At 36.5% G+C, this 15,437-nt stretch overlaps 1 protein-coding gene across 2 annotated transcripts; it reads left to right on the top strand.

Annotated features, from left to right (window-relative positions):
- Window positions 1-3,187: 3,187 nt before the first annotated feature.
- Window positions 3,188-14,750, top strand: LOC143845432 (EH domain-containing protein 1-like). 2 transcript variants are annotated; one of them, XM_077353777.1, is made up of 16 exons: window positions 3,188-3,376; window positions 3,471-3,550; window positions 5,064-5,132; window positions 5,235-5,292; window positions 5,493-5,545; window positions 5,692-5,734; window positions 5,816-5,874; window positions 10,268-10,387; window positions 10,562-10,664; window positions 10,768-10,817; window positions 11,615-11,743; window positions 11,825-12,076; window positions 12,184-12,263; window positions 12,798-12,924; window positions 13,044-13,187; window positions 14,309-14,750. In XM_077353777.1, exons 1-16 carry the CDS (start codon window positions 3,292-3,294, stop codon window positions 14,492-14,494), a joined length of 1,638 nt encoding a protein of 545 aa, XP_077209892.1. In that variant the 5' UTR covers window positions 3,188-3,291; the 3' UTR covers window positions 14,495-14,750. The 2 variants fall into 2 exon arrangements, with proteins under 2 accessions (XP_077209892.1, XP_077209891.1); XM_077353776.1 differs by having other exon boundaries at window positions 3,189-3,376; window positions 5,490-5,545.
- Window positions 14,751-15,437: the final 687 nt, after the last annotated feature.

Here is a 15,437-nt window from a genome sequence, read left to right as displayed (position 1 = left end):
GGTTTTTCAGATTGCTAATAACTAAGGATCGATCTGGGTTCATGTCTCTGTGATTTTCTTAAGGCTTTTGGATGGCTTTGATGCTTTAGAAAATCTTGTTCATCTTGTTTTACATCATATGTATTGACACCTCATGACTAACGCCATATGATTTTGAGCTGTTTGTTTTTTATTTTGAGAACTGTTTGAGTCCAAAACTGATTATTTTACTCAAAATTAATTTTGAGTCTAATAATTAGTTTTAGACTCCTCAAAATCCAAAACAAACAGGGCCTTCAGATTTTGATAACTGATTGCGAGTCCAAAACTGATTATTGGGCTCAAAATTAAGGCCCTCTTTGTTTTGGATTTTGAGAAGTTATTGTGAGTCCAAAACTGATTATTGGACTCAAAATTAAGTTCCTGTTCGTTTTGGATTTTGAGAAGTGAGTCCAAAACTGATTATTGGACTCACAATCAGTTGTCAATTTCCAAAACGAACAGGGCCTAGACATAATTTGGAGTCCAATCATCATTTTTTGACTCAGTCAGTTCTCCAAAACAAGCAGGGCCTGTGTATCTTTATATTGGACTCAGTCGATTTCCAAAACATACAGGGCCTAAGTGAATCTTTAGGCCAATTCAAGGCTATCGAGTGCTTTAAACTGGGTGCTTAAGAGTAAGGAGAACATAGTTGAAAAGTATCTGGCGTGTGAACATATGGTTAAATCAAGAAGTCAGAAATGGTTTTCATTCCATCGGCAAAAACTTCACTGTTTAGCTGGTTACATCTTTACAATTCTTGTCCTCTAGGCCACCTATAGTTTCCCAAAACTCGGATGGCACTGAAAGGAAATACAGTGAGCCATGTGTTCCGATACAGATATGTCTGAGTATGTTGGTTTGTTTACTATTGCTTCTCAGAATTTTCTTCATAGAGCCATGTGTTCCGATACAGATATGTCTGAGTATGTTGGTTTGTTTACTATTGCTTCTCAGAATTTTCTACATAAGTTTGGAAGGAAAATATTTCTAAAATTTCCCACTTCTTGTATACAAGCAGAAAGGTAGCTTGCACCTAATCTGTTCAATTTCTAGTTAAATGGGGCTTTCAATTTATGATAATTTATCTCTAAATTAACCATGATTATAACGTTTCCCCCTAAATTGTGGAAAGGAAAAAATTTCAAAAGAACAACCTTTTTGTCAAAAAAATGTTCTTGCAATCCAAGCATTCTTATTTCAACGACTTGAATCCAAACAATTCCAAAACTGTAGTCCAAAATTTATTTCTGTTTTTCTTGCAATCCAATCAATTCCTAAAGACATATCCCTAACAAATGCAACAACTTGAATTCCATCATACGATCCATTAAACACAAAACAAGAGGACAAACGATAATTGAAAGATTTAATTTATATGAAAATTTGATTTACACACCCATTTGTTTGGTATCATACATCTCATATTTTTTAGAATATTTTAAACAGCCTCTTTGCAAAGCAGGGGTAAGGCTGCGTACATCTAGCCCTCCTCAGACCCCACAATGGAAGGAGCCTCGTGCACTAGGCCGCCCTTTTTATATTATTGAAAACCAAGAGATCTCTAATATACTCCAAAACAGGCTAAAATCCGATGTGCAACTAATGACAAGATGAGAGATGTGCAACTAATGACAAGATGAGACGCAAGAAACACGAACACACGAAACAAGAAACAAAAGATTTGTGTACTTCGACAATGTGCACATGTCCACACGAGAAGAGAGTTCAATCGGTGCTTGTGTACTGCACATTAGGATGATGAATCACTGCTAGAATACAAGACACTTATGATACCAGATGCATAAACAAAGGGTGTAAACAAAATGTGTGTGTCCCCTAAATTTGTCCTATTTAAAGAAGTGCGTGTGTGTGTGTCAGAACGCGAAACAAAATGCTGGAGCTTGGATTGTATTTCTTTTGCATTGCATGCAAGCATTTGAACATTCTAGTGTTATTGATGAACTTTTCTTTGCCGATATTTTTTCCTGGTTTCAATGATGTAAACCTATGAACCTACAGAAATCACTCTTTTCTTAGTCATCATTGCCTCTTATATAAGGCCATGTTCGTTTTGGATTTTGAGAATTGATTTTGAATCCAAAACTGATTAGTGAACTCAAAGTTGAGAAAAAAAGAAGAAGGGGAGATTAGAAGTAACTACAAAAGAGATGGTATGGCTCTTCTTGATCTCCTTTCGAAGGAAAGACTTTCGCATTCCTAATAAGGTAGGGCGAGCCGGTTTTGTTTCTTTGTTTGAAGATCCAAATCGTTCATTTGTTTGACCCCGATGTAAACAGGTCTCTCCCGTACAATCATCTCCATAGGATGATCATAACCCCAATGGTTTATAGATGGATGTCACCACATATAAACCTCTACAGATTAGGCTGTCAGGATCATCCTATGGAGATGTTTTTTTTTTTTTTTTTTGGGAAAGACATAAGCAAATGAATTTTCTAATAAATTTGTGCTATATGATGTCCGTACATGGGTGCATGCATTTTTTTTATAAAATATTAAAAATAGAGTGGGGCCCTCTTGTTCAAATATATAAACCGTTTGATTGTTGGGCCAGAGCGTAAATCATATCCTTATGGTGTTCCTAACCTTCCGATCTGTAGAGATTTTTATATGCTGTAGATTGGAGGATTAGGATCATCCTATGGAGATGACTTTTGGGGCATATTTAATCATATCCTTACGTTTTAAATGTGTTTTAAATGTTTTTTTTTTTTTTTGGCCAACCCGTTTTTTTTTTGGCTTCCGTTTTTTTCAACGTTTTTCTTAACCAGTACCTTATTAAACTCGATTTTTCCCCCTTCCGTTTTTTCCGCCGAATCACGTTTTGCTGAATATGGACACGTCACCCCATTAATTAGGGGATGAATTTACTGGCGCAAAAAAATAATTCAAAATGAAAGACACGTCTCCCCATTAATTCCACGCAATCATTAAAAAAAATAAAGGGATTTGCTAGGCACCATTGCACAAGGCATTTCGCTGACAGGCTGCTGTACTAGAAAGCGACCACATATGCTCAGATTTTGTCTCATTCAGATATTTTCTCTTGCAACAGCCCGTCCGCGAAATGCCTTCTGTCATGGTTTCTAGCAAATCCCAGAAATAAAATATCGTACTAAAGAGCGCGAAAACTGTTTAATTTCAAAATCTTATTCCCCTATCTGGTCTCGCCGAGAAGGAGAAGAAAAAAACAATATATTCTTCTGCAATTTCTCCATTGGTATTGATTTTCTCTTTCTCGATCCCATGGAGATCGCTTCAGTTCCGATCAGTTCATGCTCAAAACCTCATCAGAAGATCTATCAGGATTGGTTTTCTTACGCAGATACAGGTTCTTTCCCTCAACCCTCTCTCTCTCTCTCTCTCATCAAATCATCAGTAATATCTCAACAATCTCAATGTTTTTTTTTTTAATGCCTATTCAGATGGAGATGGTCGCATTACTGGAAATGATGCCACTAAGATCTTCGCTATGTCGAAATTATCCCGGCCCGAACTCAAACAGGTTCTCTTCATCGTGCTCTTCTTTCTATCTTAGGGTTTCTATTTTTCTCGGTTAGGGTTTTCTCTTTTCTTATTACTCTTTCGGACTCATAGTTCATGTAGGATTAATGGTGTTCGCCCCATTTTATGACTGTTTTGGACTTACTGAAGTGGTACTCCAATAATTCCTTAAGGCCCTGTTTGGATTACAATAAAAACATTTCTGACAAAAGTTTTTCTTATGATTTTTTTTTTCTTGGTTGGTTGTAGACTTGTAGGTATTTACTTCGTAGATTAGTGGTGTAAGTAGTCAACAGGTAGGAGCCAAGCTTTGGATTTTTGTGGAACTTATCTCGTAAAATAGTGGTATGAAATCCACGCAAAATTCCACATTTTTTGCAGGTTTTGGCTTGGATATCATAGGGAGGGAATACGGGTGACACATCAACAGATATATGATGATTAAACAGGAGACATCCCTAGTTGTCTCCAAGGATTTCAATGCTATATTGGCAACCGAGGAGTTTTGCGAATGTGGCACCCAAATGCCAGGCAAAATCCCTAAGCCATCGTGGCTTTTTATGCAACCAAACACATCCTTATTGTCACTGTATTCGTTGCGTCTTCCCGTGTTGTTGCAACCGAGGAGTTTTGCTGATGTTGCACCTAAATGCCAGGCAAAATCCTTAAGCCATCCTGGCTTTTATGCTACCAAACACACCCTTATTGTTGGAGAAAGGCGTTATTAATCTTTTATACTTTAACACTCCCCTCACGTGTGGACCCTCTTTCTTTGGGTTGGCCTGCACGTGGCACATGTGACCCCTCTTTTGGGTTTGGCCATTGCATGTGGATTTTTGCTATCAAGGAGGTTTGAACCCAGGCATTTGCTCTGATACCATGTGAAAACTACCAGCAACTCTAAAAGCTTAAGTTATTGGAGAAAGGCGTTATTAATCTTTTATACTTTAACAATTGTCACTGTATTCGTTGCGTCTTCCCGTGTTGTTGTTTTTGGATATGCTTCGAACTTCTCATCTTCTTCCCACAAGCATGCCATTAATTAGGCACACAATGGAGCAAAAGGAGAACTGATGATTACATATTCAAGTTACTCAATATATATCGACTATTTTTCCTAACAAGGCTATTATAACTTTAAAACTATTTCCCCACCATAGTTTACATGTAAATATGTTTTGCATTTAGAATTCCTATCTCTCGAGTTTTTACTCAAAAAGATATTAAATTTGTAAGTCTCGAGGACCTTATCCATAGCCTGGTAATGATGATTTCTAGGTGCGGTAACTTAGAATGACAACTAGGGGTGTCAACGGGAACATGCTTATCGGATCCAAAAGTTCCCTTGACACCTGGCATGACCTGCACTCTGCCCCCATTCACGGTCATATATAGTTTTGCACATTTATATGTGGACAAATAATTACTTATGGCCTTTTTGCTTTATACTCACTAATCCTTATAAATATGTTTTACTTGTACATTCATTTTAATTTCACAAATATTTTCCACAGGTATGGGCTATTGCAGACTCCAAGCGTCAGGGATATCTTGGTTTCAAAGAGTTCATTATTGCAATGCAGGTTGTACCTCAAAACGCTTCTCAGGATTACATATCAATTTTGCATTTTAAAAATTGATTCATGATCCTTTTTCTATCTCTTCTAACCCTTTGGAATGATCAGTTAGTTGCTTTGGCACAAACAGGACATGAAATTACTAAGGATGCTATTACGACCGCAGGTAAACAGGAATACAAACTTGTGTGTGTGTGTGTGCGCGCGCGCGTGCGTGCTTCATTCTTTTATGAACTATAGTGGGTGAAAGTCTCAGATTCTATGATAATTTAGAACGGAATTTCACAAGCATGTTCATGTTTATTGATATGCATACTGATTTAATTCTGTAACCTGGACTAATATGTTCTCCTTCTATCACAGCAGACTTGGAGAATTTGAAACCTCCATTAATGGATGGTTTGGATATCTTAGTAACTGTACGTATGATATTGTAGTTTTTTATTCTATCTCTCTCTCTCTCTCTCTCTCTCTCTCTCTCTCACACACACACACACACACACACACACACACACACAAGTTTGTATGAATCATTTTATTTGTTTATGAATTTGTTATTTTCCAGAAAAGTAAGCATTTGCTGAAGGGAAGTGATCCTGATCTTAATGGTAAGAAAACTTGTCATGTTTTGATTTGATACAGCCATTAGTGTTCTATTATTTTAAGCTAGCTCATTGGTAATGATGCAGGTACTCCTCCACAGGAATCACTGCCATCTCAGTGGTTTACATCGAAGTCTGTAAAAAAGGTATTCTTTGTGGCTCTCTTATTTGTATTTCATTATGCCATGACCAGGAACCAGGAATATTTTATATTTCTTCCATGAATTATGCTCGTGATTGGGCTTTGCGAATTTGTCTTATGTATTAGTTGAGAATCAAGAGGCTTACTAAAGACTTGTGGGTTCAAGTATCACTCACGCTTTTAAATTTCAGTTTTGGTGGACACAGAAACAGAAACATTGCCATTCAAAAAAAAAAAGTAAGAAACAGAAACATTTCGATTTCGGTTGAAATCTTGCAAAATAACGGAAATGTATGGAAACAAATGCAAATGATGAAGATTTAAGATGAAACATAGGGAAGCACAAATACACACTTAGAAACCATCACATAAGCAAGAAAGCCATACACAATGGCTTAATTACATCAAACATCTAGTAATAAACATTGTCGCACATGTGTAGAACAGTAAAGTCAATATAGAAGTACGATGTAATGAGTAAAAGAAGGTACAATGACCGGTCTCCCGTCAAGGACCCCAACTCTATGTCAGCAAACAAAGAACATCCTATGCATAAGATATGGTTACTTTGTTGTACAGTTCAGTTGTACAGTTCATTGATGTTGTACCAAATATCATTCTCTACATTAATAAAATGAAATGAAATGCAAATCATAAGATCTTTTCATATATCTTGTCGTTTTGGCCAGTTCGGTTGAATTTCTAGAATTTCAGTCGAATTTCGAGAATTCTGGGAATTTTGATCGAATTTCAGGAATTTCGGTCAGAAATAATGTAGTGGAAGGAATTCATTGAGATTTCGTTTTGTTGGGGATGGTAACAAAAACATTTTGGTCGTTTCGGGGAAATTTAACTCCATCATATCGGTTCTTGTATATTTTTGAACCCTTAACTTATTCAAAGGGGCTCGAATCGCTCTAGTAAAATGCAGATATCCCTTCTTGAAGGGATGCCCTCATCATGTCATTTCATTGTATGTGGATTATCATTTGGAAATTAGTTTCATCAACCAACGAGCATAATCAGTTAGGACCCGAGTTAATTCAATTAATTGACTTGTTAATGTATCGTATTTCGTTTTCCTTAGACTTACAATATGTTATAATCTGTCTTGTCACATGTTGACACCATTTGTTGGCAATATAATCTGTCTTGTCACATGTTGACCCCATTTGTTGGCAACCTTTAGTTACAAAATCCTAACTGTGCATGCTTACATGGAGCTTAGCTATCATCAAGGTTTTAAATCTCGGTTTCGGTTTCGGTACGAAATTTCGGACGAAATCTTGTAAAAATTTCATTGAAATTTCGGTGAAATTTCTGAAATTTCCGAAACGTTTCACCGAAATTTCCGAAATTTCACCTAAATTTTACCGAAATTTCTGACGTTTCGGCAAAATTTGGTACTTACTCACTGTGAATTTCGTTACGTTTTCCACCGAAACCGAAATGTTTCGGCCGAAATTTAAAACCATGGCTATCATTTGTTCCTCAGACTCCCATTTTAGCCATACGATTTCATATAGTGAAAATTTTGTACATGCAAACTGAATCATATAGCCTGTGTATGTAATTGTCATATCATATAATGAGTATAAAATTTTCTTGACTCAATCATTTACTCGCTCAAATCAACTAGGTTTGACCTTGGTCGGGTTTCATCGGAGGCCTAGTTTTGCCCTACCGAGTCAATTGAAATTTCCTTTTGACAAACCCTAGTTAATGAAAAATTGACTTCATCCTCAGTGACATAATCGAGTTGACTAGGTTTTTCCTTGTTGAAGTTCTCGTTTAGGTTTGAGTTTTTGTACACTGCATATAGTATCATATTGTATATGCTCCATCCAAAAAAAATAAAAAAATATTGACGACGAGCCTTGCTTGCGTGAGTCTTGTACTCAAGGTATTGGCTCTGACTTTTCCATCTTGCTCTTATAACTGATTATTTGCTTTCATTGCTGGATGAACAGGAATTTTACTGAGAGAATAAGAGAATCCTGTAGGGGAAAACATAAAACAAAAATGCCCTTGTAGGGGTTTTGCTTTGCATTTGGGTACCTCATCAGCAAAATCTCTAGTTTGGTAGCCAATGTAGCACCAAAATCCCTCGAGACTACCAGAAACGTTTTTTAGGTAATTATTGTGTGTTTGGTGACATGGCATCCACGTCCCCTCCTGATACCTTCGAAGCCAAATTTCTCAAAAAAGGTGGAATTTGGCCTGGAGAATGATGCTCTCTCTCTCTCTCTCTTACCTCTCTCTTTTCTCTTTCTATATTGGTAATGACACCCCCTCCCACTACTCTACGAGGCTGGAAACCAAACACTACTTACCACTATTCTACAAGGTAAATTCTAGGTAAATCAAATGTTTGTCTCCTCCCTATTTACTGCTTATACCACTAATCGACAAGGTAACTACTTGCAGCCAAACAGAGCCTTAGGTGATGGAACCAGGTCTGGATGAAAAAAAAAGTGTTTGTTGGTTTAAATCTTGTCACCAATTCAAAAACTCTGAATCAAATGGAATTTCCTTAGCAATCAATCACAAAAGTAAATGTTGTAGATATGTTCTTCCAGTTGCAAATCTTAAAATTAGTGTGTGGAACGTTTAGTTTTATCAGATCAGAGAAGAATAAGCTGTAACAATTTCTACTGGATTACTTGAATACAATCTACAAATTGCCGACAGTTCTCATCTGAACCATTGCTATATGGATCTGTAATCTTGAGTATTTCATTCAATTACTTGATGATTTGTAACATGCACAAGAAGAAAATTCCAAGGGGACGATAATAGGAACAATTAGACCACTGAGAAGACAAAAGATTGCTTGACATAAACTGAGAAAAATGGATACAAACAGACAGTAAACATTTGAACAGTCAAGAATAATTTGAAGATCTACTTCACTCTACAAGAAACTCAATTAGAGGGAGAGAGGAAAGGGGCCTTACTCTTGCTAAGGAACCTTCCCCACTGCCTTGAAGAGAACTCTCTCAAAACACGACTGAAAGAACTCTCAAGGAGCTCCCAAGTGGGGCCTCTCGCCTCAATTTATAAAGGGAGACCGAAACTTCTAGAGGCTTGACAACTGTTTGCCAGCTTTTTTACGGCTGGAACTTGCTGAGTTTGTCACAACAAATTCTCTTGGGCAGTTACTCAATTGTCCACCATCTGCAGCTCTTCACTTCACTTACCTCACACACACTCTTAGACTATCAACACACTCTACACTAACACCCTACAATCACACTTCCATACCTCTACACACATGTTCACTCACACCCCTCTTATTATCACAACACACTCTCACACTCATGCCCAATGTGGCTGCTTCATACACTGATACACAATACACAAACTAACACCTTCTCTCACCTTCCCAACAACACACACTCCCCACTTTGCAAATGACTTTCTTTCACCAAACACCTTTGTCGTAGGTACTTAAATCACCCTTGGGTTGATGGTCCTCTTTGATATACACTCATGCCAGTTTGATTTTCTTCTTTTATAGGGAAGAAGGAAGGTGAGGTCTTGATTCTCTCTCGTGTTTTCCTTTTGTAGAGAAAGGGGGTTTTCTTTCTTGTATTGTGAAAGAGGTGTTTGAGAGAGAGAAGGGTATCCATGGTTACGGGTGTATGGGATTGTGCCAATCCCTTTTGTAATCTTGTTATCTTTTCTCTTATAGTTGAAGAAGTGATCTCACCCGTGGTTGTAGGCCATTGTGCTGAACCATATAAATTTGTGTGTTCTCTTTGTGGGCTGTCTCTTGTGATTATTGTTGTTGTTTCCATTTTGCCTTTGATCGTGTTATTTGATTGGTTTCATTGTCCGACGGGGAATTTTCTGCACACAAGTACTGCAGAAGATGTTTTTGACATGACTGTTCAAAAACACATCATACATTATATCCTTGATTATTCAACATTAGAAGAGGCTTCTGTGCATCTGTTTCATGACGGGTTTGGTGGAAATTTAAAACCTTGCTTTTGCTTTCTGATTTTTCTTCTGAATTGCCTCTTCCAGAATCTTACGCCTAACCTTCTCCAACTAAGGAACACATTGTATGGGTTTGAAATTTGGATTGAATGTATCCCTTGCATGGAAATTTGGTGCAATTTTCTTATTCTGATATACATCTCTCATAACTTGTTTATAACGTTACAATATCTTGCAATGTAAAGTCCATGTTTCTTATATCGGAGGTTCCTTAATCTTAATTCATATAGAACTACTATGTCTCCATTTTTTTATCTCGCTGCCCATGATAATTCCTATTGAAGAATGCAAATATCATGTTTTTTTAGCAAACATATTCATTTTATTGTAAATACATAAATATTGGCTGTGAGACTATCTAACTGGTTTTCTTGTTAATAAATGTCTTCTAGGTCCAGGTTCCCTTAAGCTCAGTTACATCAATAATTGACGGTTTGAAGAAGTTATACTTTGAAAAACTGAAGCCACTGGAAGTTACTTATCGTTTTAATGATTTTGCTTCACCTTTATTGGTACGTAAGACCGTACATGTGAAACTTGGATCTTGATTTTATGGTCTGATGTTTTTAATGCGATCTTCTTTCTACATAATTTGTACTCATGCCATTGTTTGGGAAAATGTTTAGATGCTATTTGAGACTACTATTGAGGCTTTCATCAATAATTTTTTTGGCTCCTTTCTGCAGACAAGCAGTGATTTTGATGCCAAGCCCATGGTTATGCTCTTGGGCCAGTATTCCACTGGGAAAACAACATTTATTAAGCATTTGTTGAACACTAGCTATCCAGGTAGATTAAATTATTTATTTTTGTGTGTGTTTTACTTTTTTTCCTAGTGAAGAAATGAAACTAAAACAATGCAAATGCTTAATATCTCCATTGTTTTGAGCAGGAGCTCACATCGGACCGGAACCTACGACGGACAGATTTGTTGTGGTTATGGTATCTCTAAGCTACAACATTTTATTCCTAATCTTGAAATTCTTGGCTCATTTAAATAAATAAGTTTTCTCTTGATCCATTCTCAGTGCTTGACATGCAAGCTTTGACACCACCTTATTTTCCTGCATTTTTTGTTGTCAAGGTTACTTTTTTTTTTATTGCTCCCGGTTCAAGTTAGTGACATTGAATAATAGGTGATATTTTTTTACAGTGACCAGTATACAGTTTTTTTGTCTGTATCATTGTTCAAATTGTCACTACTTACAGTGAGGCTTGCATGCTCTTTTCAATCATAGAATATAAGAATCACAACCGTTTCAGGTTTCAAATGCTTCCTCACTCCTTTATGATGTTTCTTTTTCTCTAGCAAGTTTAATAAGTGTCGTGTAGGCATTTACGTGAGTGAACAATTGTGGTCTATTTCATTGTTCAATTTTTGCATCAATTTGAGGGCATACTCTTAATGTAAAAATATTCAGAATCTTCTCAAGTTGATCACTTTTCCTTTAAACCTTGTTCAATTTGGGTATTGGATTGTTTCTGGCTTAGTTGAGTTGAGTTGAGTTGTTTCTGGCTTTCTTATGGCTCTTGTAGATTTTTCTGTTAAGAAAAAAGCTTCCAAGAATTTATATGGTAGTCTGTGTCGAATGTTTGTTATCTGTCACTTTGTTGCCATAGATTTTGTATGCTTACATTCATTAATCATATATTTTGGTCAACTTTACTCGTACGATACATTTTATTAAACTCTGGTGATAATGTATTCAACAGTTACAAGTTTATGGTATTTTATGCAGTCCGGGCCTGATGAAAGGAGCATTCCAGGCAACACCATTGCTGTGCAAGCAGACATGCCTTACAATGGTCTCACGACATTCGGAGGTGCATTTTTATCAAAATTCCAATGCTCCCAGATGCCACATCAAGTGAGATTTTATTCTGGGGTCAACGTGAAAATTCCATGCATTTACTTTCATATATTTAAATCACTCTTTTTTTGTCTGAAGCTGCTAGAGCACATCACATTTGTTGATACACCTGGAGTTCTTTCTGGAGAAAAACAACGAACACAACGCAGCTATGACTTTACCGGCGTCATATCGTGGTTTGCAGCAAAGTGTGACCTTATTCTTCTTTTGTTCGATCCTCATAAGCTTGATATCAGTGATGAGTTCAAGCGTGTGATTGGTTCTCTTCGTGGTCATGATGACAAGATACGCGTGGTTCTGAATAAGTCTGATCAAGTTGACACACAACAAGTAGAAATTCTTAGTTATTTTCTAAAGCACTTTAAACTATCCTTACTTTGGCAACTGTTTTTGGTGGCAAAGTTTTAATTGGTTTTTCGTTTCACATTATACTGCAGCTGATGAGAGTTTATGGTGCATTGATGTGGTCACTTGGTAAAGTTCTGAATACTCCTGAAGTTATGCGTGTTTATATTGGGTATGATCTCTGTTTTTGCAAGCTTATTTCCTAATTAATATAAATGCTAAGAATCTGCAAGTTTTAGCCATTGGTTTTTTGCTCTACTTCGATTCTTGGGACAATATGGATCTATTTTACTAAGAGCTCCAAAATTTAATTGGTAAACTTGATTGGAAGCATGGACCTTTTTCCTTTTTTATATTTTGTAGGGACCAATTTCTTTTCTTTTTATATTTTCTTGGGGGAGAGTAATATCTTTCTATCTTATTGTTTCTGTTAATGGAGATTGCTTGAAGCATAGTTTTATCTCCTTAAGCCTATTTCATTCCATGCTATGTAATGCACTGGAACCTGTTGAGTAGATTCAAATGTTACATGGATTGTTGCTTTCTTGAATGCTTTAAATGGGCGATGGGTCCTGCAGTTTCCCTTCATTTTTACCCTTCCTATATAAATGTTCAGTTGAAAGCATCTTTTGGTTCACCCAAGTCTGGATTTTCGGGTTGCCCTACTTATTCCGAGGTTAATGTTCACTTCCTGGCTTTTTGACAGTTCATTCAATGATAAAGCTGTAGATGAAGCTGCTGTTGGTCCAATTGGAAAAGAATTGTTTGAGAGAGAACAAGATGACCTTCTTTCAGATTTGAAAGATATTCCTAAAAAGGCTTGTGATCGCCGAGTATGTTTATCACTTGTGTGGTTCATTTTTCTGCTATATTTTATTTTGCACACAATCTATTTAACGTTCTCCATATTTTACCCCTCACTGGAGTTTTAATCTCCTTTGTTCAATTGCAGATCAATGAATTTGTGAAACGTGCTAGAGCTGTTAAGATTCATGCCTACATAATCAGCCATCTTAAAAAAGAGATGCCTGCAATGATAGGCAAGACAAAGACTCAACAACGACTCATTGATACTCTAGGGGATGAGTTTGCAAAGGTCTGAAACTCACTCTCTTTGTGTGCCTTGTATTATATCTTAATGAGGATGTTTTTAGTACTATTTCCCAAAGTATAGGACCTTTCTATGTTAGTTTTTTATTCCTAATGATATCATGTTACTTGTCCGGATGAAAATTATAGATGTCATTTCAACTTTAAGGATAATGTTTGAACTTTTAGGATATGTTTATAAATTAATTTTTGGTATAACACAAGCGCTTGGTTAAGATTTTTTTACGGGACTGATGATATCATGGTCTGCAGTACCTCAAACTGCTATAAGCCATGTTACCAAACCCTAGATGGTCTGGTAATGTTATGATATAATGGAAAGTATAAAATCATGCGCCATGGGACTGTGTCAACTATGGTAATAGTCTAAGGAGGCAACTCTTTTTCCCATAAGTTAAAAATGTAGTGAGAATCCCTTAGGCACATTGATTTTCTAATGAAGTATGAACTTTTTCTCTGTAATTGATTGCTTTTCTCTTTTTCTCCATTGATGCATCCTTCCTGGGATGCTAGACTGGAATTGATGTTAAGTTGGTGTTGCACTGACGGCCTCCTCAAGATTTTCTGTGGTTGCCCGTGTTCTATTCTCATCCTGTTTTTTTATGCTCAATGTCCATCACTTTCACTATTTTCAAATTATGTATGCTCCATGAGCAGTAGAAAATTTGCATCCTGCATGCTTTCATGACTGGACATTTTTCGAATTGTCCATGTCCTAACATTGTTCAGTGCCATTCTCTTGGGAGTTGTGGAATTATCAGTGCCTCTTCCATTTGTGACTTATATGACTAAGTTGGTGTTCAGAGGGGTTTTCAGATTTGCTTAAGTAACCACTAGGATTGCCAATCTAATGAAAGAAAATAAGCCACATGTACCGATTTCCTATTTTTTGAATTAGATCTATCAAGTGTCTTGTTTTGTCATTGTTATGTCAATTCAAGTTATTATCTCTGTATGTGGTTCTCTTTAAATACAATGTGCAGTTATGGGCGGTTTGAGTATTTTTGGCTTTTAAATGTCTGGATTCTTGTGGAAGTTGCTAGGATTTTTTTGTTTGATATAAATGAAGGATAACATTGATCAATTCTTTCCCTGTTGTTGAAACAGGTCCAGAGAGAGTTTCATCTAGCGGCAGGGGACTTTCCTGATGTTGATCACTTCAAAGAGGTCTTGGGTGGGTATAGCATTGATAAGTTTGAGAAGCTGAAGCCAAAGATGATACAAGCTGTTGATGATATGCTGGGATATGACATTCCAGAACTCCTCAGGAACTTCAAAAACCCTTACGAATAATTCAAAAGGAAAAAAAAGAACTAAATGAAGATAAGATGGAGAATAAATGACTATGTTTCAGGAGCATTGTACAGCTTGCATGTATCTTTTTTTTTCTTCTTGTGTGCCTTTTTATAAGCATCCATTCATACTCAAATGCCTGGTGAAGGTGAATGACTGTTTGTACTCAGAAGGTGACAATGATAAATGAGATTGATTGTCTGGGTTGGAAGGTAGATTTTTCTTGATATCAACAATATAGGTCAAATTATAGTTACTTCAGAGGATTTTTTTTTTCTGTATTCTCTATTTGGATGGCAGGACAAGTAATTGTTGACCAGAGGTTTGATTACTTAGGTCTTGTTTTCTTAACGTATAAACAACAGTGGTTTCCTTTATTGTTGATTATTTGTGCCCCATGAAAATGGTCCAGTAAAGTGTTCAACGATCTTTAGAACTTCCCTTCTGATTTTAAGAGATGTTAGTTTCCTTATAAAATGTACTTTTTTGATTAATATTTAGTCGCTAGACCATTCTTGACTCATTGTTAAACTGTATGACTAGTTTGCATGTGACAAGACAGCATAGAAGAACCAATGTAGAGAGGAAGTTCATTAGAACTCAGCAAGACGAACACACCTGCGTAAGGAGGATATTGAGAATTGGGTTGTATACCTCTTTGAGCAAAGCAGGCATGAAGTATGTTCTAAGCTCTGTAGTCGAGCATGTGTTGAGTTTCTTTTCTGTCGTCAGGGATTATACAATCGAGAAATAAATGAGATTACTCGCAATTTCTAAGCTTTGTAGGATTTCTTGTCTTCTACATTTTGTATGGAGATCTAATTCCTCTGCAACATTGGCACAAATAAGTAGCATGTTCTATCACTAGATAATGCATGATAATATGTTCCTATAAATAGAGCTATAGCTCTTTCATTCTTTCCCATCAATAGGAATTTCTCTC

The sequence above is a fragment of the Tasmannia lanceolata genome, unplaced genomic scaffold, assembly GCF_043159265.1.
Source record: "Tasmannia lanceolata isolate RefF3 unplaced genomic scaffold, GAP_Taslan_0.1 ptg000015l, whole genome shotgun sequence".
Lineage (NCBI taxonomy): Eukaryota > Viridiplantae > Streptophyta > Magnoliopsida > Canellales > Winteraceae > Tasmannia > Tasmannia lanceolata.
Note: the sequence above shows the minus strand (reverse complement) of the source record. Positions and strands in the feature narration are given on the sequence as shown.